The sequence below is a fragment of the Anopheles bellator genome, chromosome 1, assembly GCF_943735745.2.
Source record: "Anopheles bellator chromosome 1, idAnoBellAS_SP24_06.2, whole genome shotgun sequence".
NCBI classification, from domain to species: domain Eukaryota; kingdom Metazoa; phylum Arthropoda; class Insecta; order Diptera; family Culicidae; genus Anopheles; species Anopheles bellator.
Genome location: NC_071285.1, coordinates 22,768,995 through 22,793,093, shown reverse-complemented (window position 1 = coordinate 22,793,093; position 24,099 = coordinate 22,768,995). Strand labels below are relative to the sequence as shown.

The 24,099-nt window shown below is 45.9% G+C and overlaps 1 protein-coding gene across 1 annotated transcript; it reads left to right on the top strand.

Annotated features, from left to right (window-relative positions):
* The first annotated feature begins 1,805 nt into the window (after positions 1-1,805).
* LOC131216456 (uncharacterized) lies at positions 1,806-2,802 on the top strand. The gene is made up of 2 exons (XM_058210952.1): positions 1,806-2,097; positions 2,365-2,802. The coding sequence occupies exons 1-2, from the start codon at positions 1,941-1,943 to the stop codon at positions 2,724-2,726; spliced, it is 519 nt and encodes a 172-aa protein (XP_058066935.1). The 5' UTR covers positions 1,806-1,940; the 3' UTR covers positions 2,727-2,802.
* The last annotated feature ends 21,297 nt before the right edge of the window (positions 2,803-24,099 follow it).

Below are 24,099 nucleotides of genomic sequence, written 5' to 3'. Positions count from 1 at the left end.
GTGCTCTCCGCTTCACACGGAACCTGTGAATGACGAAATGAACGATCCACTGAAAAAATCGGTCTGCTGTTAGAGTAAACCAAAACCAAAAGTTTTTCCATGTTTCTAATCAAATTAGGTAATCGATTGACAGCGTGGTCAAGAGCCAAAACTAGTTTTGAGCGGAAAGCGATGGAGTCAGAGAGTATACTAAATACGAAAGAAACAGAGACCGCGCCTAGTTCTTCAACTTTGAAGAAGACAGTCAAAAAAATGGCCCAATAATTATAAACATCGTTGGCCGATGATGTAAGAATTTCCGTACATGTTTTGCACCGAAATATTTCATACTATTCTGGGATTTAGCCTGTCAGGCATGTCGATTGAAGAGGTTTTTAAACATTGGATTGTGACATTTACAACCTCATGATCAGCAACAAAATTTATTCTAAGACTACCTATCGCCTATGATCAAAGATAAGCGCGTAACAAGTGTCCGATAAAAATGCCACTATAAGCTTATGTTAAATATTCGTTTTTAAATCTTCAATAATTTTTCTGGGTTTTTTCTGTGCGAAATTCAATCTATTTCATGTACTTTGAACAAAAATTTATCCGTTTTAATAGCGTCATCCGTCCTCCATTCCTCCAAAATATAGCATGTGAAATTATTTCTTTATTGGCAAAGGGTAAACCGTTTGGAGTTACTTTACGTGACGACGTTACATCGTACTTAAACAAAATACAAATTAACAAATTTGTGCGTAGTTAAAACGAAAACTTTTGCTTCTTTTTTCTCCTTTTTTGGAAACCAACTCAACTTTATATTGTCAATTTACATTCACTTTACAACTTGAAAAATTACAACCAAATACTACGAGGTGAGGTCAAAGGTGATTCAAAATCGGTTGATCGGTCGGTTGAGACAGGGAAGAAGATTCCCTGTCTTGATATTTCTGGTCCTGGAAAATTATTGCAACCATGGAAGAGCAATTTATCTTAATTGAAGCACATAATAAGACATGATTTCGGACAATCAAATACATCCTTTTATTTTCAATAGATTAATAGCTAAAATAAAAGCCAGTCTGTCTGGCTACATCATGAATAGTGCCGACGTTTTTCCTGAAGACACAACACCGTTGACTTTTAGTACTAAACTAGATCGGAGCGAGCGCGATAATGCGAAAGTGAGCTGCGTCTGACGGAAGCCGGGCGATGGGTTCCGATTTGCGGTGCCATTACTCTCGGAAGCGCTGGGCTAGCTCTGGAGGCTTATCAAGCGCATTAATGTTGGTTATCTTGGTGTAAATGTGCCCATTGCGCGATCGCAACGGGTGCGTGACGCGATCGGTGCTGTACGGCACGGATCCAATGAATTTCCAGTTCCTGTCAGCCCGACGGCCATGACGATCGTCGGAAGCGATGCTGTGGCGTCCGATCGTCCAACACATTTCGATAATAGCCTACCCATTACGGTATCGATGCCGTGCGTAAGGATGCCGTCATCAGCCGTCAGTTTGGCGCACGTTATTTGTGCAAAGTGTTAAACGGTTCGCGCAACGGGGCTAGAACATTTGGCAAGTGCGCCGGGGGTGATAAACAGGCGTACCGTAATTAAGTTAACGAGAACCTGCCTGCCAGCTCCGATGTATCGCGGGCGCTACTACCGGTGATGCGATGATCTACCGGATCTTCTCTGACGTGCGCTTAGTGCTAGTATACCCCGCGATCCGCTCCGTGTGCTCGAGGACAGCGATGCCAAACAATTGATGTGATGTTCCCAGGGGTCCGAGGTTAGGCGGTTATTTAAACGATGGGTCTCGAGCCACCGCTCGGTTCAGTTGATAGGAAGACCGCGCCAGTTGCTAGTAGTGCGAGCGTGCTAATAGTGTTCAGTGTCCCGAAGGTGGCCATCGGTTGTTCAAAATAATTTCAGACGAACTTTTGTGAACCCCAAAATGGAATCAAAACAGTGTTTGCTGCTGGCGACGGTTATGGTGATCCTTGCGGTCTGTGGAACCGGTTCCGTAAACGGTGCCGCGCTCGGTCGGGCTCCGCGACAACTGAGTAGTCTTCTGACACTGAGCGGTGAATCGAACGCTAGAATAGAAAATGGTAAGGATCGATAGAAACCTTTGTTTCAGTCAGTTGCATTAGTGCACACATCATTCAACATACGGTTTTTCCCGAAATTTACAAACCAAACATTGACCATTTGGGGAGCTTGACATCAAGGGACGGAAAGGAATCAATAATTAAAGTTAATCAATGACAGTCAGACGCATCGCTCTTGCTGTTGCTTGCTGTAGTTGCTTGTATTCTAACGTACGTTTGGCTTCGTTTTGTTCTCGTTCAACGTTCCCAATCCCAATCGCAACGCAGGCACCATCATCTGTGACACGCTTAAGTGCCCGCCGGAGTCGTTCAAGTGTGTGATCGTCAAGAACTCGACCAAGGACGACGTGAACAAGATCCAAGTGACACGCGAATGCCTGGATCCGGCCGGTAAGGCGACGGCGAAGACGCTTACCACCGAAACGTCCAGCTTCCCGGGTCAGCAGTTCGAGAGCTACGCCGAAATCGATAAGAATGGCAACATTGCATCGTTCGACAACCGCGGCAACACGTACAATCACTCGGGCAGTGGTGACATTCACTCCTATCTCTACGAGCAGATAGAGGACCTCCACAAAGCAATACTTGATCAGCTGAGCAACGCTGGAAATCCGTTCACGGCTACGTAAGGTCTTCGGCTCACAAGGTCCGTTAGCGGAACCGTCGAAGGGAGGTCGCAGCAATAAAGGCCCACAGTTTCGTAGTGCCTACCCAACTGGAGTGTTTGTCAATCTTTATTCGAAAGAACTGTGAATGGTTTTGTGAAAAAATCCAATGAAGTATTCGCGGCACAAGGATTGCTTTCTAGCGCCTAGTAAAGGCGCTGCTTCAAAGTACTCCACCGCCCAGCTAGGGTCCGGTAGTTTGCTAGTTTTAATTGGAACACCATCATGTAGAATATGCAGTGAACCTAATGCTTCTGCCCATCGTGGGAAGGTAATCGTTATTCGTCTGCCTTCTCTCATCGTGCTCCAGTGAAACGTCATTGTTTTGCGTGGGTACGACTGGGGTAAGAAATGCTCCGACGGACTACGAGGAGCTATGATGCGGACAAGTGTGGGAAAACCCGCCGTGATTGGGAAGTGGCTATCGAGAGTCGCTGATCGCTGTGTACTAATTAGTAACCCAATAGTTGCATCCAGTGCGAGAAGCACTTACTCGCTATTGATATCGCATCGGATAGGGTTTTACCTGGCAACGGATATCGTTGAATTGTTCTGGACCGCAGCACATCCCGTTGTTTGCCGTACGGAGTACAGAGAACTGAAATTACCATAGCTTGTTACGGCAGAAAGAACAAAATGTGATTGTTGCTACAATAATTGAATGATGCAGCAATCAACACCACATAAATCATTTCATTTGTATGGTGATTTGGATGCTGATTTGATCATTCTCTAAAGTAACATTATTCGAATAGCTGTTGGATTGTTTTAATTTTATTTATCGTGTACTTGGTTCCGTTGGTTGAAGCTTTTCCATTCAAGACGAAGTGGCAGGAAAATCGTCGGTACAGTTGACGGTAAAGTAATTACTGCATTACAGCGCATTTTGTAAAGACTAAGTGCTGAAGCACTTAAACATGAAGCAAAACAAGTTTTTTATTGCATTCATGTACGATTGGCATCTGGTTCTAAGTGACAGCCACACCGCCCGTGAATCAGAGTGGCCATCAAAACCCAGTTCGCTTCCATTCTGGATCATTTCATTGGAAGATCAGTATCGCGATACGAATCGTTTATAATCACCGTTGGGAATTTTTATTGCATGTGCCACGGAACACTTCCTATTGCGTGAGCAACATCTGTGAGCTTTATCCATTTGACCTGTTTGCTCGATGGGTGTACTATTTATTATGTTACGCCTAGAAATATCTACTTTTTTGTATGTAGCTGCGTTGTAATTTTGGTTTCAGTAGAACTGCACGTTGCATAGTGTCATGTTATTTAGTTGTAAATGTTACCCAGTGAAAAAAGCGCCGTTGAAAAAAAATATCAATTTGGAACATTGTTCTTAATAAACACGAATACCGTAACAGTGCATATAAATTCGAGGACAAACTCTAAAGCAAATACTCTTATGCCCATAACGTGGTACTGTTACAATTGTTTCTATCTCATTTGCTGACAAAACAGAATGCCTCATTAGCTATTGATACAGCAAAGAGATAGATTGCTGCCAGCCAGACGAGGCCGAAGTCTGATGATTTGTTTTATGTCATTTTCGAAGGGGAACCGGTTTTTTTTAATGTTGCAGGAATATTAGCGAACAGCAATTGACACAGAATGACAACAAGGTACTTCATGTGATGTTTGCCAGCATCAAAGAAGCTGGGCACGAAGAACAAGCATATTCAACATTGTTCCGATGCCCGCAGTGAAATCAATAACATCTCCTGACGAACCCAGCCAAAAATATTCGAGTTCCAAACGTTTGTGCACTGGCTACGGACGAGATAAGAGACACTAACGCGCAACCATCCGTTATCCGTTTGAAAGAAAAGCAACCACCACAAGATTGTACGACAAACTCCACTCGTTCCGTTGTTCACTGGGAAAACGCATCGTGTTTTGTTTGAACCACACTTCGAAGGGTGTCCGGGTCCAGCACTTGTCGACGGTGAAACGAAAGCCTTCTACATCATCCAGTTCCCGAGTTCCAGACGAATGAGAAACATCCTTCTCGGCCGACGGTCCAAATGGTTCTGGGGCCGTCCACTCCGGCGCCGGCCATTCGCTGCCGTCTCCCTTATCCTTGGTGCCCGTGCGCGTATCCTGGAGCCTGTGCGCGTATCGCCGCCACTGGTGTGCGTGTTTGTGGGGGGCGTCCGGCCAAACCGGTCGTTTCGCTATAGCCGTCCTGCTCGGAGCGAATTGCACGCTCTGGTTGGCTCGCCGGTTCCTGGGGCCGGTCGGAAGGAGCCACCGCCGGGCCGGGTGGTAAATGGAGCCGTTGTCGGAAACCTTCCCCTCGGTCGCACGCACACTGGTGCACACCCAGGGGGGGGGGACATATGATTGAAGCGGACCCTGGGGAGCATCATCATCGCGGAGGGGATACTTCGTTACTGTTAGGGAAGCGCGATGATTGCGCTGACGGCGAGCGCGGCGAATAAATAAAAAGGGGGAACCACTTTTTTGGTGTTCGTTTTCCGTTTACATAGGGCGGTCAACTCATAATCTTCTCCGGTCCCCTTTTCGGCCGGCCTCTGCTGCGTCGTTATCTGCGGCGGCCAGCTCCTGGATACCTGGTGCCGTGCACATACCCACATATTTTGCGATCATTTGCGCACACCACGCATCGCGCCGCGATTTTCCGTGCTGCTACACAAACACGTGCGCAAGGACGCCCCAGCATGGGACAGCACACCCGAGCGGGGCCGACCGACGACGCCGCGACGGCGAGCGATGGACCGGGCCGGACTCAGCCAAACGAATCAAGTCAAATCAAAACAAAAAGCACAGATGAATAGTTCCCTTTTCGACTGCGGATGAGTGCACATCGCTACATGTGTTCCATGCGGCCCCGTACTTCATCGCTGTCATCCGTCGTCGATGGCCGTCGCCTGTCCGTAGTCGCCGCTGCTAAACGGAGTGTGAATCGCTGACCACCGGGCACCCGGCTGGAGAGTTTCTGTGTGTGTTTGTGTGGTTGAACTTAGCCCTTTCTGGGGGAAAACCGCGTTGCACTTAAGCGGTAAACACAAAAGCCCAAACAAACCGGTGGCCGAAATTCTGACCGACGCACCGAAAGGACCCGCGTCGTCACGTGTCACCGCGCGAATCGGCAAATTCTTGAGCTTCGCGCGCATTCTGCACGACACTCCGGGCCGTAGCTAATGAAGTGACGCTTTTCCGGCCGGTATTCGATCGTATCCACCACTCAGTAGTGCTCTTCCTCGCCTCAGGAAGCACCGCAGGTCTAAGTGTTTCAAAGTCGCGGCCTACTAGCCAGGACGTCCATTTGTGCCGCAACACTAACAGATGAATTTAAAACGTGAAAATAGAACAAACGGCTTTTTTCTAGTAAATGGTGCGTAACGTGCAAAGTTGGTCAAATATTTTTGTAAAGCACGCTACAGTTCAAGGACATCGGAACCGCGGTACAACACGAGTGGAAGTGCAAAAGTGCGCCCATACTGTTCCATATAAACTTCACTTTGATGTGTAACTGTTAACTAGAACACGAAACACTTTCCAATAACGGTAGACAGAACATAGCAACCATCGAACTATTGATGAGCAGAAAATATCGTAAGGAACAATTTTAACGTGTGGTTTAGTGTAAGTTTTTTGTGAATCTCGCCAATAGGGTGGGCGATAATAGCGGTAAGTAGCAAATGTTTTATCAACAGTAGATGGGGCAGGTGGGATTATTCAGTTTAAAACATGGGAACTGAACGTTTCTAAATATTTTTTACATTTCGCTGCGGTTTTGTCGAAAGGTCGTGGAGGGTGTAAATTCGAGAAGACAGGCAGGAGTTAAAATCAAGCAGACTAGTTCTTCTAAAATTACGACCAATTCACTCGGTGTACTATCAGTTCCATGGGGATAGGATACGTCTAGGATAGTGCGGCTTAATTTTTCACCCGTGTCACGCAATGTTGGCTAGATGCGCATTCCCGGAGGTCCATATGTAAGTTCATTCAGCAAACTGAAATAGTTGTGCAAACCACATTATGACATACCGCTGCGGCCGATGGTGTTGGTTCCGATGTGGTTGTTGAATTATTATTTTCATCACTATATCAGCGCGAGTTGACCACCGAGTTGGTGGTCAACTCGAATCGAACAAAGACAGCAAGCGGTGAAAAGTCTGCGAAGCTGCGGTTCAAAATGCGGTGCTTTGGTTCGAGGCTCTTTAGCATTGGATGGCAGGCAACACTTTCATGTGAAATGCGTAATGAAATGCGTTTTACGATGCAGCGGGAAGCCGAGTCCTTTGGGAGGCCGCCGACGAATGTGTGGCTTCGCGTGCCGTTTGCATGCCAAATGAACGAGCATTAGTTACAAAACTCTGACTGTCGAGATGCGTACAGTCGTTTGCTATTTTAGAATAGGGTATTGAACTCACATACTGTTAACTTACGAGATGGTTAGCTAACGCGAACAATATTTTTTTCGATGGCATAATACGATTGTCGAACTTCCAATTTTCATTGCTCCCAAATTTGAATTCTGCTAACAATCTGCTACAAATGCTTAAATTATTTCTGGCATTCGAGGGATTCATAAAGCATTCGCATTATTCATCAATGTGTTAGTAAAATTTTCCTTTCGGTTTTCGGCTAAATTCACCCGAATTTCAGTTCGTCAGAACTTCTTTTGAACAGTTCCGTTCTGTAGATGAAACGGTATTGTGATTGTTCGAAATTCGTTTGCTCCACAGTTGTCATTCGGTTTTTACCTTTTAATTAGTAAATTACCTTTTATATTGAAAGTATTGAAAGTATTTTAAAATTTCAGAAAAGTAACCAATCTTTTAAATCTGTATCTGTATCCGTGAATTACCCTGTGGAATCGAATTTGACGATCAGTATCCCGTATAAAATGATTTTGGAAAAATAAACAACAATGTTTACTTCTATTGATCAAAAATCCCGTTAATTGTTATTTGCATACTCCTTTACTCCATTATTTGTGTTCGCCGTTATAAAACTCAAAACACAAATGATTACTGCAATCATTCTCTTCCTGGTGTTTCTGGAATTGTAACTATATCAAGCTGGCCCATTCATATGAACTTAATTTATTTTTCTCAGTTTCTATAACAAAACAAGCCAAAGCCACTAACATAAACCTACAGATCGGTATATCTGTTACTGTGTAACATCAAAATGCGCTGAACCGAATAAGCACAAATGTTCACACAATCAGTCGTCAGTCAGTATTTTATTTATATTACGACGAACAGAGCCGTGTTATGGCCAACTTTAAATTTTGTATTTAAGTTGATGCACTAGCACAGTTTAAATTGACGCCCGTCGCATAGGAAGCAACCAGATTGTTAGTCTATGTCTCATCAAAAGACTAAAGTCTATACAATTATTTTATTTCTAATTACATATTTAAAAACTCGATAACGAGACGACTGACATAACACAACAAAACATTGGCCATGAATATATTCTGGCAAACAAGCTCCATCTTTATAATGTGCAAATATTTTAGGAATTTGTTTTCTATACAAAGTCATGGTTTGACAGACATTTCTAGACTCTTTTCGCAATACCACACAAGTTCAAACGAAGAAACGATTGTAACAAAATAAACGGCAGGATCGGGTAAATAACAAAAAAGCATAAAACTGTTGCAAACGAGATCTCGGCGGATGCTAAAGATTATCCGCGGTACACAGGCCGCGAGCCTCATGGAGCCGCCTGGTAGGTTTGAGACATAGCTCTCGCACTGCAAGGTTTCTAACAAAATCAACGAAACAAACTAGATTTCGCTTACCAGCCACAACATGGCGACGGGGGAATGCCATCAATTTTGTGCCCTAAACGATTCCGGAAAATTATTTCAAAACGCAGCGGGTCCGAATCGCTACGCTGCCATCACCGTCTGGGGCGTCTAACGATGGTTGGGCGCAATAGATAAAACATATAATTTAATGATAAAGGTTGACAGCGGCTTCATATATAATATTTTACCGCCATCACCACCACCACCGGCACCGGCACCGTTCGGGGCTTGTTTGTCTTCGCTTTGCCTCGCCGGTGCCACTTTGTTGGCGAACCGTTGTTGGCGTTTGCCGGTTTTGTTTTTGGTGCGCCACGGCAAATGAAACGGACACCGTGTGTGCGCCGGGAACATCCGCACAGTCCGCCTGCCCGCGCATGCAAAGGAATCGCCACCGTTCCCGGGACCCATAAATCGCTGTCGCTGAATTATTCGAATTTTTAGTTCTGGTGTGGGTCCCCGTGCCATGGTTTCCAGGGCGGCCGTCGGATGTGCTCATCCGTTGGATCCCTCGCGGGAAACACTCTGGTGGCAAACCGGGAACGGATGTACTGCAAAACACATCCCTCAAAAGAACCTCCGGCCGACGCTCCATAAGTCAAACCGGGCCGTGGTCCCGTTCAGTTTGGGTTCGTCGTGGTTTTCGGCGAAAGTGTTCAAATACGTTACCGTCACCCAGAAGATGCTGGGCCAGGTCGGGGAGTAATAATTTCATCTATTCCATTGTCTCATGAGCACTGTTTGGAACCTTCCACGGGGCAGTTTCCGGCCGCTATGGTGGCAGATCCGCTCGACGGAGGTCCTTTCGGTTGAATTCGGGTTCCGGCGGCCGGCCGTTAATAGGATGGGAGTGTGGACGTGTCCTCTAGCAACGTCGGTGCTTTGCCGGGGCGTTTGTGATAGCCGTGACGGTAGGAGCTCGATCGTGATGATACCGGAACATTTAATTGAAAAGTACGAAATGGTGAGGCATACATTGTACGTTCCACTAACAGATACATACTGATGCTCCCTCCAGTCACGGGAGTCTGATAGTAAATGTATGGAATTGTATTAGAAGTGAATCCAAAAATCAAATCGTACATGAAAACGAAATTAGATCACACGGAAAAACTCCAAAATCTAGACGTTATTTATTGACTTTAAAAATATGATACCGAAAAATATGAAACTCCACATAATGCGCAACTTTCTCAGCAGTCAGTCATACTCGACAACAGAAGAGATCTTTCTTGGACAGGGCACCCTTCGACGGCCCGCGAGCGATATGGCCATCTTCTGACCGTTTGTTGGTTGGCCCGGCACTGTAACAATGCAGCCCACGAGCTCCCGGCATTGTCCTGGGCTGACCTCACAGTACCACGAACGTCCTGGGGCAGGCGGATCGCCTGGTGACGCCTATTGTCCTCGCCAAACGGCCGCGTCGAGCCACATATCCTGTGTGAAATTCGTCCTTTTTTCGTGGCCACCTTCAGTGCCAGCGGAAACCTAGCTCTTGTTTTTCGCTCCGCTTCGCGGAAAGTTCGCGGAGCCGGAGGGTTACGACGGCACGGGTGTTGGGGTGGGTCCTTTTTCATCTGCCATTGTTTCTGCCATTAACCACGGCCGTCGGAAATGGGGGCGACACCAGTGTCAAAAGCGGGACGTCGGAAGGACTTTGCACGTCGGCTTCCAGTGCTAGGCAAATGATACGAGCCAAGTTTGCTATTGAGGAAATACTATGCTAGGCAAGAGTATTTCTTTTTTTCCTGAGAACTCACTCTGTGTTACGTTGTTTGCATTTGGTTTTTTTTTTTTTTGGTGGAAATATCGCATGTGTCTGTTTGGCGGATTAGTCCCCCATTTGGTCGGGAAATGTCAAGGCAGACAACTACGGAACGACTTTATTTAAGATGTCCAAGATCACCACAATTTGATTGAAAGTATAGACTTTTACTTTATCAAGTATCATAAATTAATGTTATCGCGATCGAGCGCCTTCGCCCACCACCCGGTCACTCTAGCATCGCAGTGGATGTCTCACCATCTCGAACGGGACCTACCACGCTCCCTGTGTCCCTGTCGACGGTCTAAGAACACTTTGCAAGTTGTTTCGCCGTCCGTCATTCTCATGACATGACTAGCCCACCGGAGCCCGGCGAGATACTCTACATTTCACATCGATCGTCGATCGGCCTCCCGATTCGATTACGCTGGAACGTTAATAAAGCGACTTTTTGGACCCACAAGTTACCGGAAACGTTCCATCTACCGAAAAAAGTAAGTTTGATAAGCGTACGATCGTGTTCTCCCAAAAACGTACGTCGCGCTACGAACAAACCAGTCTCCAGCACCGTCCCGAAGAGGTGATAAAATGTGCAATTTTATGCATGCACGGTGCGAAAATCGGAACCATCATCAAAAATTTAAAGTAAAATCTATTTGACGTTTCTCACATGCGAAAGCGCGCCGTGCCGTTGCTGGTGCTAGCGCCAGGCGTTGGGTGTTTCGAAAAATAAATATTTTAACATTTTTCTTTTTCATGCGGTTCCGTTTTCATCATCACAGAAAGCACATTCCGCGCCCTCTGGTTCACGCTGCTCTCTCCGTTCTTGTTTGATTTGGTTTGGAGTACCGTGTTTTTGTTTTATTTTGGGACCATTTCTTGCGCTCGCTGGAAGTCACACTTTTTTGTCCTGTGTGTCCCGTAGCCCAAAATCGGAGCCACGTCGAACGCGAAAAGTTCCCTTTCATGCTGGATATTATTTAAATATATTTGTGCGAGACAATAAAGTTCAACATATTGCTCCTCACGCCGGCCGGCCGGCAGGTGGCCGGTTCAGCACGTGAAGGAAAAACAAAAAGCACACACAATGCAATATTGTACACATTTTCCGTGCCGCACGCTTTTCTTGTATGCCGAAGCCTTCCGTTTTTGGTGACATTCGTTCCCGTTTTGCCACCATTATCGGCGCCACAATAGTGATTGTAGTGCTTCAAGGACCCCCAAGGGCCGGTGACAAACGGTCTATTTGCATTTCGACGCGCCCAAACAAACGGTCAGCCGGCTTTTATGGGAAATGATTAATGCCTTATCGGAGTTTCCGGATCCACCGACGAACGGTACCGGACTTCGGTTTGCTGGCCGGAGCCTCCGGTCAATTATAGGTCTACCTCAATTTGTTCGGGAAGCTCGCCACCTTGGTGGAACTGTTGGGATAAGCCACCATACTCAAATATTTAGAAGTTTGGCCTGTCGATTGAAGTGGGAACTTTGTGTTAAACTTGTTGGTCCGTAGGGCCTAGGGATGATTAGAGCCTGACATGCATTGGCCAATGTAGTTCAAGCGATACTACAAGCCAAAATTGATACTAATAATAGTAGAAGACAAATAGTATTCCGATTCCCGAAACACCTTCCACAAAACCGCAACGTTACAGAGAGCAACAGAGAATTAAATTATCCCTGGTGCAGGCCATCGCCGCTCGGCGGTTGTCGTACCAGATAAGAAGTAACAAGCAGACTGAGAGACAGGGCCAAGACCAACGTACAATTAATCCGGCCATTCGTTTGCATTCATGCGACACCTCAAGTTTAATTTACAGCCGAAGATGCATTGGGAAAGTTGTGGGGGGGGCCGACACAGCCGTACCGGGTATGGTCGGTGTGGGAAAAATCCTTTTCCTGTGCCGTCGTAGTGTCAATGCCCTGCACCGGCCTCTGTGTGCGTGCCGATTCGAGTGGTGACGATTTGCTCCAGTGACACCGGCCACGGATCGTAAGGATCGCATCCGGGTGGTATCGATTTTTCCTCACTTCTTTCCGCTCTAAAAACTTCACCGAAAACCATATGACTCCGATCTCGCGCTCCGAGGGGTGTCGTGGTGCGTACGCCCAGCACCACCCCACACTGTCCCCGGGCGCATCCCACAACGAATCCGATTCCGCCGAGGAGCCAGTCACTCGCATCAAAATCGTCCTTCGCTCTTCGGTGGTTTATTGGGAAACCGTGTGGAAAAACCAGAAGGGAAGCCACCGGAACCCTTACCGGGCGAAGGGTGGAGGGGGCGGCAGAGTGGCCTCCGGCAAGCCAGACGGCGGTGTGGCGTTCGTGTTGTCAGTTCGAGTGACAACGCAATCCATCGTTCGGTTCGGAGGCGCTACGTGGCTAGTGGGGACGAGAGATAGAAATAGAGAGAGAGAAAGAGAGAGAGAGGGCTGATTGCATTATTCATTAGGTCACTCGATGCGGAACGGACCTGCGCAAACCGACAAGCCGGCCAGTGGAAAGAAGTGTCAAAAATACGGTCAAAACAAAAGCCCAACACGAAACCAATTTCTTGGCCAACACTAACTGACCAGGCGTCGTCGCTGGGAGTAAGATCAGCAACGGTCAAGACTGGACTGGACTGGACAAGTCTCCACAGAGTCCCCAATCGACGCTGGCCGCTAAGCAGGAACACTCGTCCGGGAAGTGTCATCCGGACGGCAGAGCAACTACCAAGGACACAAACGAGCGACAGTCCATAAGCATTCAGTCCTGTGTGTATGTACGGACGCACACTAAAATGCACACAAACACAGAAACTGCTCCGCTCCAGAACCCAACGGCGATCGATCGAAAGTAAGAAGCCCTTGTCAGCTGTTGTTGACAGCCCGAAACGGCCACGCGCTTGCCACGGAACACTGTGTGCCTCGCCTTTGAGGCTAACCTTGCCGTGTCAGGATTATTCCAGGAAAGTGAGGGCCCTTGAGCGAGCTGCCGGGGCTCCCAAGGGACGGGGTTCTCCAAGGGCCGATGATTTTTGGGAGCAATTCTCGGTGGTGGCGCGCGGGACCAACGGGCGTGATGCTGCCCGACGCCACCCGGTCGCCCGGATCAACGGACCGGTGTTCCGGTCCACGCACCCGGTTCCGATTTGGTTCGATTGCTTTTTGTGTCAAATCAATGCCTCACTCAATGGCGGTTCGTCAGGATTACTTCGCCCTTCGTTGTTTAAACTTCGTCCTGCGCTAGGATCTGTCACGCCAATTTGCTTACTTTTTATCGTGTTTTTCTTATTTTCTTGTTCTAAAGAAGAAGGAACATGAGCAGTGCGCAAATGTCATTAGTACTTGTATAAACGGTTTAATATTTAATTATTAAAAAACATAGTCGACTATCAACGTGGTCTGATTGACATCTTACAGAACTACCTTAGAACGAATTGTGCAACTAATCGCAACTGGCGAATCGATCACCGAAGCTTGTATTTAAAGACACATAATACACAAATTAAACAATAACATGGATGAAACAGACACTAAGAAGACATGAAAGCAAAAACATCACGACACCACAATAAATCCTTTCAATTAATAAATAAATTGATACAAAAGTTATTGGGAAATCCAACATAACATGATACGACCGACATTATCAACTGTGAACCTTTTTTAGTTGGAGGTTCGATGATGTGATTTAGATCCTTAAGATCCTTCGACTGAACTTCTTCATATTCGGCACGACAAACACTGAGCGGCGTTGGCCTGCAACATCCACTATGTTAATCATAGTTGTTTTCTGTAACATTGTGTTTCTGCGGGCTGCTAGTCAACTAATGGCATGGAGTATTATGCAGTACTCAATCATACTTTTAGCAAACGTCTAGGTATACTGTATATATTGAACGTTCTATAATTAACTTTATCCCCGTCGCAATCACTAGAAAAATTTCAAATATTCCCATCTATCTCTGCAGCACTCCTGGAAAGGTTACGGTTCCTAGTTCATTTTTCGAGGGAGAGTCGTAAAAATGTCTACCTCCGGCCCATCCCTCCGCATCTACCTGGCGCGTTCGGGGTTACTTTTTGAATTATCTGGCAACTTATATACATTTCCATTACTTACTTGATGAATCGCGGCGCGCTTACAGCGATCACCGAGGGCCCTCGTATTTCTCGTGCAGCGCTCAAGTGCAAGGTATTTGTTTTTCAATTTGATACTTCAAATCCGCTCAGCGAATCACTTCAAATTGAAACACGTTTACGGTTTTATCAACCTCCATTCGCCGTGGGATTGTCTCCCGGGCGCGGCCATAAGCCGAGCTGTCGATTGCGTCCAACGCATCACACCAGTGCCCGTAATCAACCTACGTTACGCCGGTGAACGGCCTCGGAGGCACCCTGTGGCCCGTGCGCCACTCTAACGGCCGGGCAAATGTCCCGGATTCTGGAACGCCGGAGCGGTCGTCCTCGCTGCGCGGGAAGCGAAGACCGCTTCGTCCTTCGCTTCAGCCGGTGGCCACCCTCCGTAACGCAAGACTACACATTTGCCGTGAGGCGGAACGAAAAGGCATGCGCGATAGAGTCAAGTGACGGTTTCTGGCCATGGACCCGGCCTAGCCGGGCCGAGCCGGGCCAGCCGGGTGTCCCCGTGGAGATATTTTTCCTGTTGGCAAATACCGATTTGATATTTCTCTAGCCGCTTGACGGAGAATGATTCACATTAAAGTCCGGAAAGGCCATTCCAACCCGGACCATCTGGTCGGGGAAAAATGTGCCATAAAAAAGGCTTAGAGCGACGCTTTAAGAGCGACTTTGGAAGATTTTGTAAAAACTTAACATTTGAAGTTAAAAGGCACTGCAGGAAGATCAGAAGCTGGTAAGAAGCTGAAGGTCCCCAATGGATCAAAAAAACAGCGTTTAATTTTGAGAAAATAGAATAAAGTTAATTCGAAAACATGAAGCTTACCAATAGTTTCAGAATAAAAGCATTGCAGTTGCAATCGATGGGCGAATAAATGCACAACAAATTTGCTCTATGATGAAAGAGGTAACAAAGAAGCTTAAAAAGAAACATTCACATTTAACACACACATGGTGACACATAAATAATTTCATAAATTAAAAAAAAAACATGTAGCATGCCGAATTGATAAGCTTGTCTGAGTTGGTACTTTTCATCCATAAATTAGCAACAACAAGGATATTTATGAAAAATGGATTCGTATCGGCAGAAAAACAGAGAAACGTCTCAGCGTTGCGCTTACTCTTATCGGTCAGTCACTGATCGGAACGGGTTTTTTTCTCCTATTAAATTATGTTTATATGCTATCCAACACTCTTGCCTGCACACATTCATTCATCTCGCTCTCCAAAGCGACGGCTTTGTGCTCCGGTCGGCACCGAGAAACCGCAAGGACGCCCAACACCCCGGGAACACAATAATTCGAGTTCGAAACGTCAGATATGCGTCGGGGGGGCCGGTAGAGTGGATTTAGTTGGTTGAATTATTTTTCCGTACATAAATCTCGTCGGCCCCACCCGATCCACCCGTTGGTCATCCTCGCACGATGCTGGCTTCCGGGGCGAAGCGGCGGCACCCAACCCGGCGACGGCAGAGACACCGGAAACCGGAAAGGAAATCGAAAAACATAAAACCTATTGTGTAGATAAGTTGTTGGATCCAGTGCCGTTTCCGGGCGGCAGTGGTCGAAGATTTGTAACTGCCGCACTGTTGTGGCCCATCCGTGGGGTCATCCAAGGCATCGTGCGCCCGTTGAGGCCCGTGCATAGAAGATGTGCACATACGTGGCTGTGTCTCAAGATCACATGACGCTGACACTTCCTGTTGCCATTCATCTCAAATCTGAGCCGGGCTCATCTCTCCTGTTCCTCGCGGCTAACAAACTAAAGGGTGACAGTAGAACATAGAAATATAGGCATAGCAGGTATGGGATTGAGTATGGGCAGGTTAAAGCTTGCGTATTTCAATCCAATTTCGACAGTCCGAGAGAGAATTCGCAGGCCACTGTTTGAGCTGTGTATCATAAATTAAGACGGAGGCTCATATCGGCTCTGTCAATCGCCATTTCGGTATCTCAACTATTTACGGCCGTAGTGCTGATAATTAATGTCACACGTATAGTGTCTACGGCGTCTCGGAAACAGGGCAAAAAACATTAATTGTTCGGCAGTATTGCTATAGTCACCAAGCGGGGACCAGAAAGGCCAGGTTCGTCGGCTATGGAACAAATATCGGCCAGCCGCCTTCGGGAGGAATGCCTTATCGTAGCGGCGATGATGTTGGCGTTACTAACGGCTATTCGGGACGTTTTCCTCTCTCGGCACGCTTCACCTAAAACCCATCAACATCCTTCGACACGCCGTCCGCCAACCGACGTTTGTGCGCCGTGCGATATGGGCAAAAGAATCGCTTCACTGAAATCTTGTTCCAGTCCGTTCCTGCGTTATCGACATCCAGGACGAGGGTTAGCCGCGCACTACACACAGGGTAACGAACTAACACATACACACTCGGGCCTTGTCTCATGAGAATGATACTATTTGTGTAGGCTCCGCTTCTGAAGGGTTGGATTCTATTCCTGTTCACAGGAGCATACGGCCAGCGAGACCGGGTTGATGAAATACTCTTAATAACTTCCCCGATAAAGATAATTTGCATGCGCAGCGTGCCGCATGATGTAGTCTTCTTACTATTTCTAAACCTTTTTTTGTCTTTGCATGTTCTTAGGGTCCTTTACGGCGGGCCGCAGCTAGGCCAAGCATAGATATTACATTCAGCACTCTTTGGAGCGTTGCAAACGTTCTGGTTTTATTTTCTGCAGGCAACCCTCCATCGGACACTAAGGGCCCGATACTTGGTTACGTATTTTGGTGCACTTTCGAGAGCGTTGCAAAAAGTCTTTTCAATCCCTAGACGGAGCAGACCTGCGAGGAACTCGTTATCCAGGACCTACTGGTCTGACGTTCGGTGGACATAAAATGGATGCTCGTATCCCGTTTTGTATCGACCTTAGATAAAGCGGTTGGCCTTACCAGCCAACGTCATTTTGTGTTCAAACAATTCCAACGTTTGTTGGGTGGGTTTCGCATTAAAACACGCAATTACTTGCGGCAGTTTTCGTCGTAAGGATTCAACACTCACACACGCCAAAGCGGATTGTTCTGTGGACGTGATATCTTCACGTTTTTATGGCACCTTTCGATCGAGTTTTTGGCTATAAAAACTGGATGATCCGATGCATAAAAGTTTAATGTCGGGGACTTATTTTTATGACAGGCACATAGATCAATTAAATAAGTTGTTTTTCACAATTGCTGACGGTTGGTTTTGTAATCTTTCTAAGATACATGAACGTACGGTGTGCGATACAATGGCAAGTTGATTATGTTACTTCTTACGCACTTGATCTCCATTAGGATCATACGTGTTGATCTGAAGAGACCAAAAAGAATGACAGCTTATAAGATGGCAATACATTTTCCAAATAGCCTTACTCATTTCGCGCACCGGCAAAAATTTCCTTAAAAAAAAATCACTAGTACCTACTTTCGAGACGACTTGGTCAAATTGACCTGTTTAAGATTCAAAAGCCGAATAGAAGCCACGTATGGGTCTCTTCTTGTGGTCTTCCCTTCATTAAAATATCCTTTATGTTTGGGGTCGTAATTCCAATTGCACCACAAAACAATTCTCACGACCATAATGGGGATCTTCCACAATTACAAGTGACTAATTAAAACATTACTCAACACTTAACACAAACAAAAACTGCGCAGCCCTTTTGTGATGTCCTTGCGGTTCGGCAGACGGGTGTTTGGCTGCAAAAATGCACGTTTTTACGTAGCATATGACACGGCACCGACTCTTATTCAGCGATGAGCGTCACATATTTAATGCAATCCTGAAGTGTCGTTGCCGTTGCAGTTGTGGTCTTTTCGTTTTCGTGCCAGTCGCGTCAGTGAAAAGGATGCTTCATTTTGGACAAGCCTCACTAATTAGATATCTTGCATACACAGAGACAATCGTCTCGCAATTAACATCCTTTCATAGACGACTTATCACTAAAGCACCATTCAACCTAACGCCAACGGGGGCTTGTTCTGTTCTGGTCTGGCCAGGCTTTGGGAACGATTTGTGACTGCCATTTTCATCTTTTCAATTCGTTCGCAGTCGACAAGGCTTCTGTGGTGCTTTTCGATATGGGGTTCTTCGTTGTTTTAGGCAATTAATGGTACTATTTTTAGTTTGCTTATTAACTATTATTAGATTACCGTTTTTCTGTTTCTCTAATACTATTTTCTTTTCTACCACACCGCGGTTTAATGGTTCACCATTTTTTCCTTTCACTATTCACATTTTTTAATTTTCAAAAAGCTACGAGAGCGGATCGATAATGCTGTCTGAAACATTCAACAAGCTGGTACGGTTTAGCGTATGTCTGTCGACAAAAATGGGAACACGGTGGCCAAGCTCATTACCTTAATGGAGCGTCGTCTGCTACTACAAATGATGAGTGGTTTGATGCTGGGTTGTCTCGGGATAAAAAAAACCTGTCGTGGCGAAGGATACCAATTTGCCAAAAAGGTAAAAGCTTCTCTCGGGATGTTGATTATTCAAGAATGGACGGATCCTACCGAATCAGAAAGTTTGTTTGGCGAGGTCATATTTTTACTCCCATTAATTTGTGCACATGCTCACGCCTTTGTAATAGATGAACATTGGCCATTTCGATACCAAGCACAGCTGATTAGGACCTTTGTTTCGATGCGAATTGTGGCGAAAGTGTACCTCAATGAAGGGCGGCTTTTCTGCAGTCACTATTTAAATGGTACACCATTATTCACACTCGCGCCTAACACTGACCGCGCCTCACTCCGGTTGGTATCCCACCGTAGTGCGTAATTTATTGCTGGTGACGGGTAATTTACCATTGTTCCAGTGCTCCATAGGTAGAAGTAAAATTGTCGAAATGAATTAATCGATGGCTATTAAAATCAATTACGGTTACAAACGTATCGTTTCGGCTGATCCTTTGGCACACAGTAATACATCACGGTTGTTCCGGACGGTTCGATTCCCAGATTCAAATTCAATTATATGACACGGGTCCGACTACAATACAAATTGTGTGAAAATGGCTCTCCTGAGACTTACTGATGGGCTGTAGTTCCCAAACCAAAAGATATAGTACCGAGTTGGCCGTGGTGTAAAAAGTTACATAATGCGGTAACCCTTGTCGTACACAGAAAACAAATTGTTTACAAATTATTAATTCCCTTTAATTGCATTGCAATTGCAATTATTCCCTTTAATTGCATTAATTATCATAAACAATTAATACCTATAACAATTAGTATGTCAATAAATTAGTGTAATAAAACTTATAGTCTTAATTTGCAAGTCCTCCGCAACAGCGACGTTTTACTTAATTCACAAGGTTCAAAATTGGCGGCCATCTATTCAGAAGCACGGGCCGAAGTCGATTAGTGAACTGTAGGGAACTCGCTGTGCCCTGCTGTTCGGATCTAGACCGAATTTCGGTCCAGCTCGACTAGGTAGCCATTTTGCAAGCGAAACAATGAACGGGTTCGTATCTTGTCAGGAAAAAGGTCCTTGCAAAAGCAATAGTACCAGGCGACGCCCATTGCTGTTATCGCAAGTTTTCTTCCAAGTTCGCTGCCGAACGCTGCTTCTTTGTTATTTGTTAACATTTTCCTGCCAGCGGCGGCAAAATGGGATATTTTTGATTAAAGTTAGTCATGCGTATAAAATATCAACACAAAATTCTATGGCGCATATCGACCCGGCCGGTCCAGGTTCTCTTTGCCCCAACGATTCGGCAGGTTTTACGGCTAGCTTTTTATCTTTTCCCATTTTTTTTTCCGCTGCGGCATATGTATATATTTTTACTCGCTGTTGTGCGCCGTGTTCCGGCGAGAGTCTGATAAAACTCGTTCCACCAAACAGATGAGCGTTACGGACCGATATTGGTGTATAACCGAAATCGAAATAGACGCACGAGACAGGATGGAACTGTGAGACTGAATATTTCGCGCTATAACGATGATGATGAAGGCAGAGAAATCAGTGATCCTTGCGGAGTCCCGAGCCTGTGTTCAAAAACTTTCATCCTGTATACAACGTTTTTGTTGTGGTTGTGTTTTTATTTTATTGTTGCTAAATATTTGATGTTTAGATAAATATTTTAATATTTCCTTCAACATATTTATCTGCAAAATCTTTCTATTAAGAGATAAAAAGTGTGTATTGATCAAAGATTAATTAGCATAAGATGTTACTATTTAAAATTTGGCTAATATTTTTTTATTAGAATAGAAGTTTAATCAGCTGAGGATCAAAAGGCTGCCCCTAGAGTATGTTGATCAAGTATCGCCATCACCTGACATGCTTGACAGCAGAATACCAGATAAGCCGTTGTTACTTATTGCACCATTGAAAGGAGCCGCTAATGCTAATTTGTTTTTCTCTCCAAAGTATTTCAGCAGCATCCGAGATAGATAGAAAAAAAACATTATAATTTACACAACACATATTTTACTTTTTATGTTACTTTTCTATCGTTCGATATCGTTCAATTATCAGTGCCCATTGGTGGCGGAATTGCGTCTGTCGTTAATATGACAAAAAGCTGCCGTAACTAACGAGACACAATTCGAGCTTTCTAGGCGCTTTCTTCCGTATCTAATTTAAATTTGTAATCTTTGATAAAATGTATATCTTAAGTACCCGTTAATGTTTAATAGCATAACATTGTGCAATGAGCGCAGTATGTTACCAAAAATCACTCAAGGGAATTTATTCAATCCAACCATCAGTTCAAATCGCTCTAACATAACACAATAATATAATATTAGCCTAGCCTCAAGCCTCAGTACAAGCCTCTAGCGCTCCAGATACTAACTATGTAGCAACAATATAGGAGTAAAATTATACAAATCTCTCTGATTGCAAAATACCGTCGGCTGCCGAATAATGTCTCATTACCATGGCGTTCGCAGAAAACTCGGCCTTTGCCCATTTTCGGCGAATAATAGCTTCCGCGGAGTTGTTTAAAGTGCGTTACACGGCGAGCCGGCCAAAGGGAGTCGATAAAAAGCCGACGGGCTCGGCAAACCCGTTTCGTGCACCCAAAATCATCTGTAGCCGCTGGGGTATGAAAATTTATGTCTAAATCTCTCTGGTGCGGAAGAATGGACTCACGTGGAGTCGCTGAGCCGTTCGATGATCGGGCGCGGGCAACCGGCTACCGGCTGCCGTGACCGAGCGCGCGTCCTGGCTGCCCTTGTCCTTGTGCCCCGTTGCCAGCTCTCGATAGCCGATGTCATCTAGACCGTAAATGGAATAGATTTGGCACAGTCTACTAATCACCGACCCGGGTTACTGAGTGCGATTCCGGCGAGGCCCGGATGCGGCCGTGCCCTGTCTCTCTCGCTCCTACCCCCTACATGGCCGAATCGATCAAGATGCCTACGAGAGCGGCCAGCCACGGACTGCGCGCAGTTCGTGTTCTTTTTCTCTCATTTTCCAACTTCAACTTCTTCCTCCATTTTGGGAAACCTTTTTGGGAGCCGAGCGCCGTGGCCCTCTTCTGTGCAGCTTAGGCGCTTGCTGATAACAACGAGGATGCTGCTGAAGTGAAACGATGACTCCATGCGCGCGCAGTCCATCGTTCCAGTCTGACTCCCATTTTTCCGACCGACGCGCATCGGGTTACGCCTCAGCGAACCGGAAACAGGATTCGGTACCGCCAGACACGAGTGCACTAATACACCTGCACAGCTCGGCAAGATTGGCGCACCCCGGTGTGTGGAAGCGAAACGGAGCCATACAGAGCGAGTGAAAGGCCGAGAGGGTTGAGGTAGTATCTGAAGTTCCGATCCGCCGGTTTATACGCCGGGCCCCGTTGGCTGCGTTCTCGAGCCTGCCAAGCGTTGCGTCAGCTGCCGGAAATCTTCCTCCTCCGTCGGTCCTGCTGCCTCTCGGCCTCTGGTGCGCCACTGGCAACCGGTGTGTGAAGGACGCCGTTTTTTGCAGTCCCCGGGCGGCGGCCCTATTATGGCACGGTTGAGGAAACCATGTGAATCTACTGAAGTTGAAACGCTTGCCGCTCGTGTGAGTTCGGACAAACTCTACCACGGCGACGGCCTCGGGCAGGCGGAGCGGGGTTGTCCCTGGTCACAACGCTACGACACTAAGTTTGTTTTATAAATGTGTTCTTCGGTAGTGCTCATTTGGCGTTTTTGTTGCCCCTAAACTCAGCGAACTCATTACCGATACGGTGAATCCGTGCGCCTTTCTCATTAGCGAATCGTACGACATTATTTTACCAATGGTTATGAAAAATGGATCCTGTTAGGCATCAGGATCCACTGGTCGACACTGGACACAGGAAGGCTAAGAGTTGGAGCAGTAAGAAGTGAACTGCTGCTTGAAGCTGAAGCATTGCAGCATCGGAACGATCGTCGCGGTACTCTGGGGACGCACGTGGATTTTTGTAATTCGATGGAAATGATTTGCTATAATTATTCGTCAATTTTTAGGTCACGGTCAGGCCGGGTGAAGCACTGCTTTTACCGGCACATCCATCACAATGTTTTTTTGCAAGGCCATTTGACATTTAGTCAAGTAATGAACGCACAATTCTAATGTGGAAAATACTTAAACCAAAAATGAATCAAGATCAAATTGCCTCAAACATATTATTGTCATGGTAAATGTAAATTTTTCGCCTAGGTTATATTTATATTATCAGAATTTATATTATCCTGAATGAGTCAGGATAGTTCGGCAATTGATTTTTTGAATCCATTGACTTATCAATTAGATAACTGTTATCGTTGGAAGATCAGAGGTGGATAATTACATTGGACAGTCGAGGAATAAATGTCTGGACGTTAGTACAAACCATGCTGAAAGTTAATCTGCATCTTGGTACATTGTATCAAATTGCCGGCATCGGCTTCCTTCACAACTTTCGAGTGTACAACTAATGCAATTATGTTGGGTTGATCCACTTCAAAAAAGTTTAGCAGCATGGTTTTAGGCTTCCTAAATTATTTCTGTAGTAACAGCAGACTGGTTTGCAAAAGGGCGTCATTAGTGATCAGAAGTTTCTGGTGACTTCAATTTTAAATATAACTATATAAGATTTAAAAACAACATAAATGGCTTGAAATGATATTCTTTTTTTACTCTGAACGCATGTGATGCGTATTTGAAGAATCCTTGAGTTGGTTGGACAAATCATGTGTCCAATACCTCAACTAGTCGACCCTTTTTCTGAAACATCGAATTGACTCCCAAGAATTCTCCACTAACCTAAAAAATTGCACAAGATTAGCTCGGGAAAAGATTTGGAAGATTCGCACGCCGTTTTAATGTTGGAGAATCTTTTGCCAAATCAGCTATAGTAGATACCGTAGCGCGTGAATCTAACAATTCTGAGCACGCGCCAGCGGAACCGAAAACTGGCCGCATTCCACTAGCCGGTTCAGTTCAGTCGGCGGCCTGAGATGGGCTGAGAAGACCAAGGCGCGTCCTGCGGGTTTCGGTCGACGCTGGACTCACCACTCGGCTTCCCGGTTTCGGTGGCGGCGACCCGACCCGTCTGGACCCGTTCCGGGGGCGGGCCAGTTGTCTTCACTTTCGAAACGATTCAAACACGAACGCCAACTCCGCCGGCTTCGTTCGACTTTGGCCTGGGTTTCTTTTGGCCCCTTTTTGCGGGTACCGTTTTCCATAACGCGCCAGG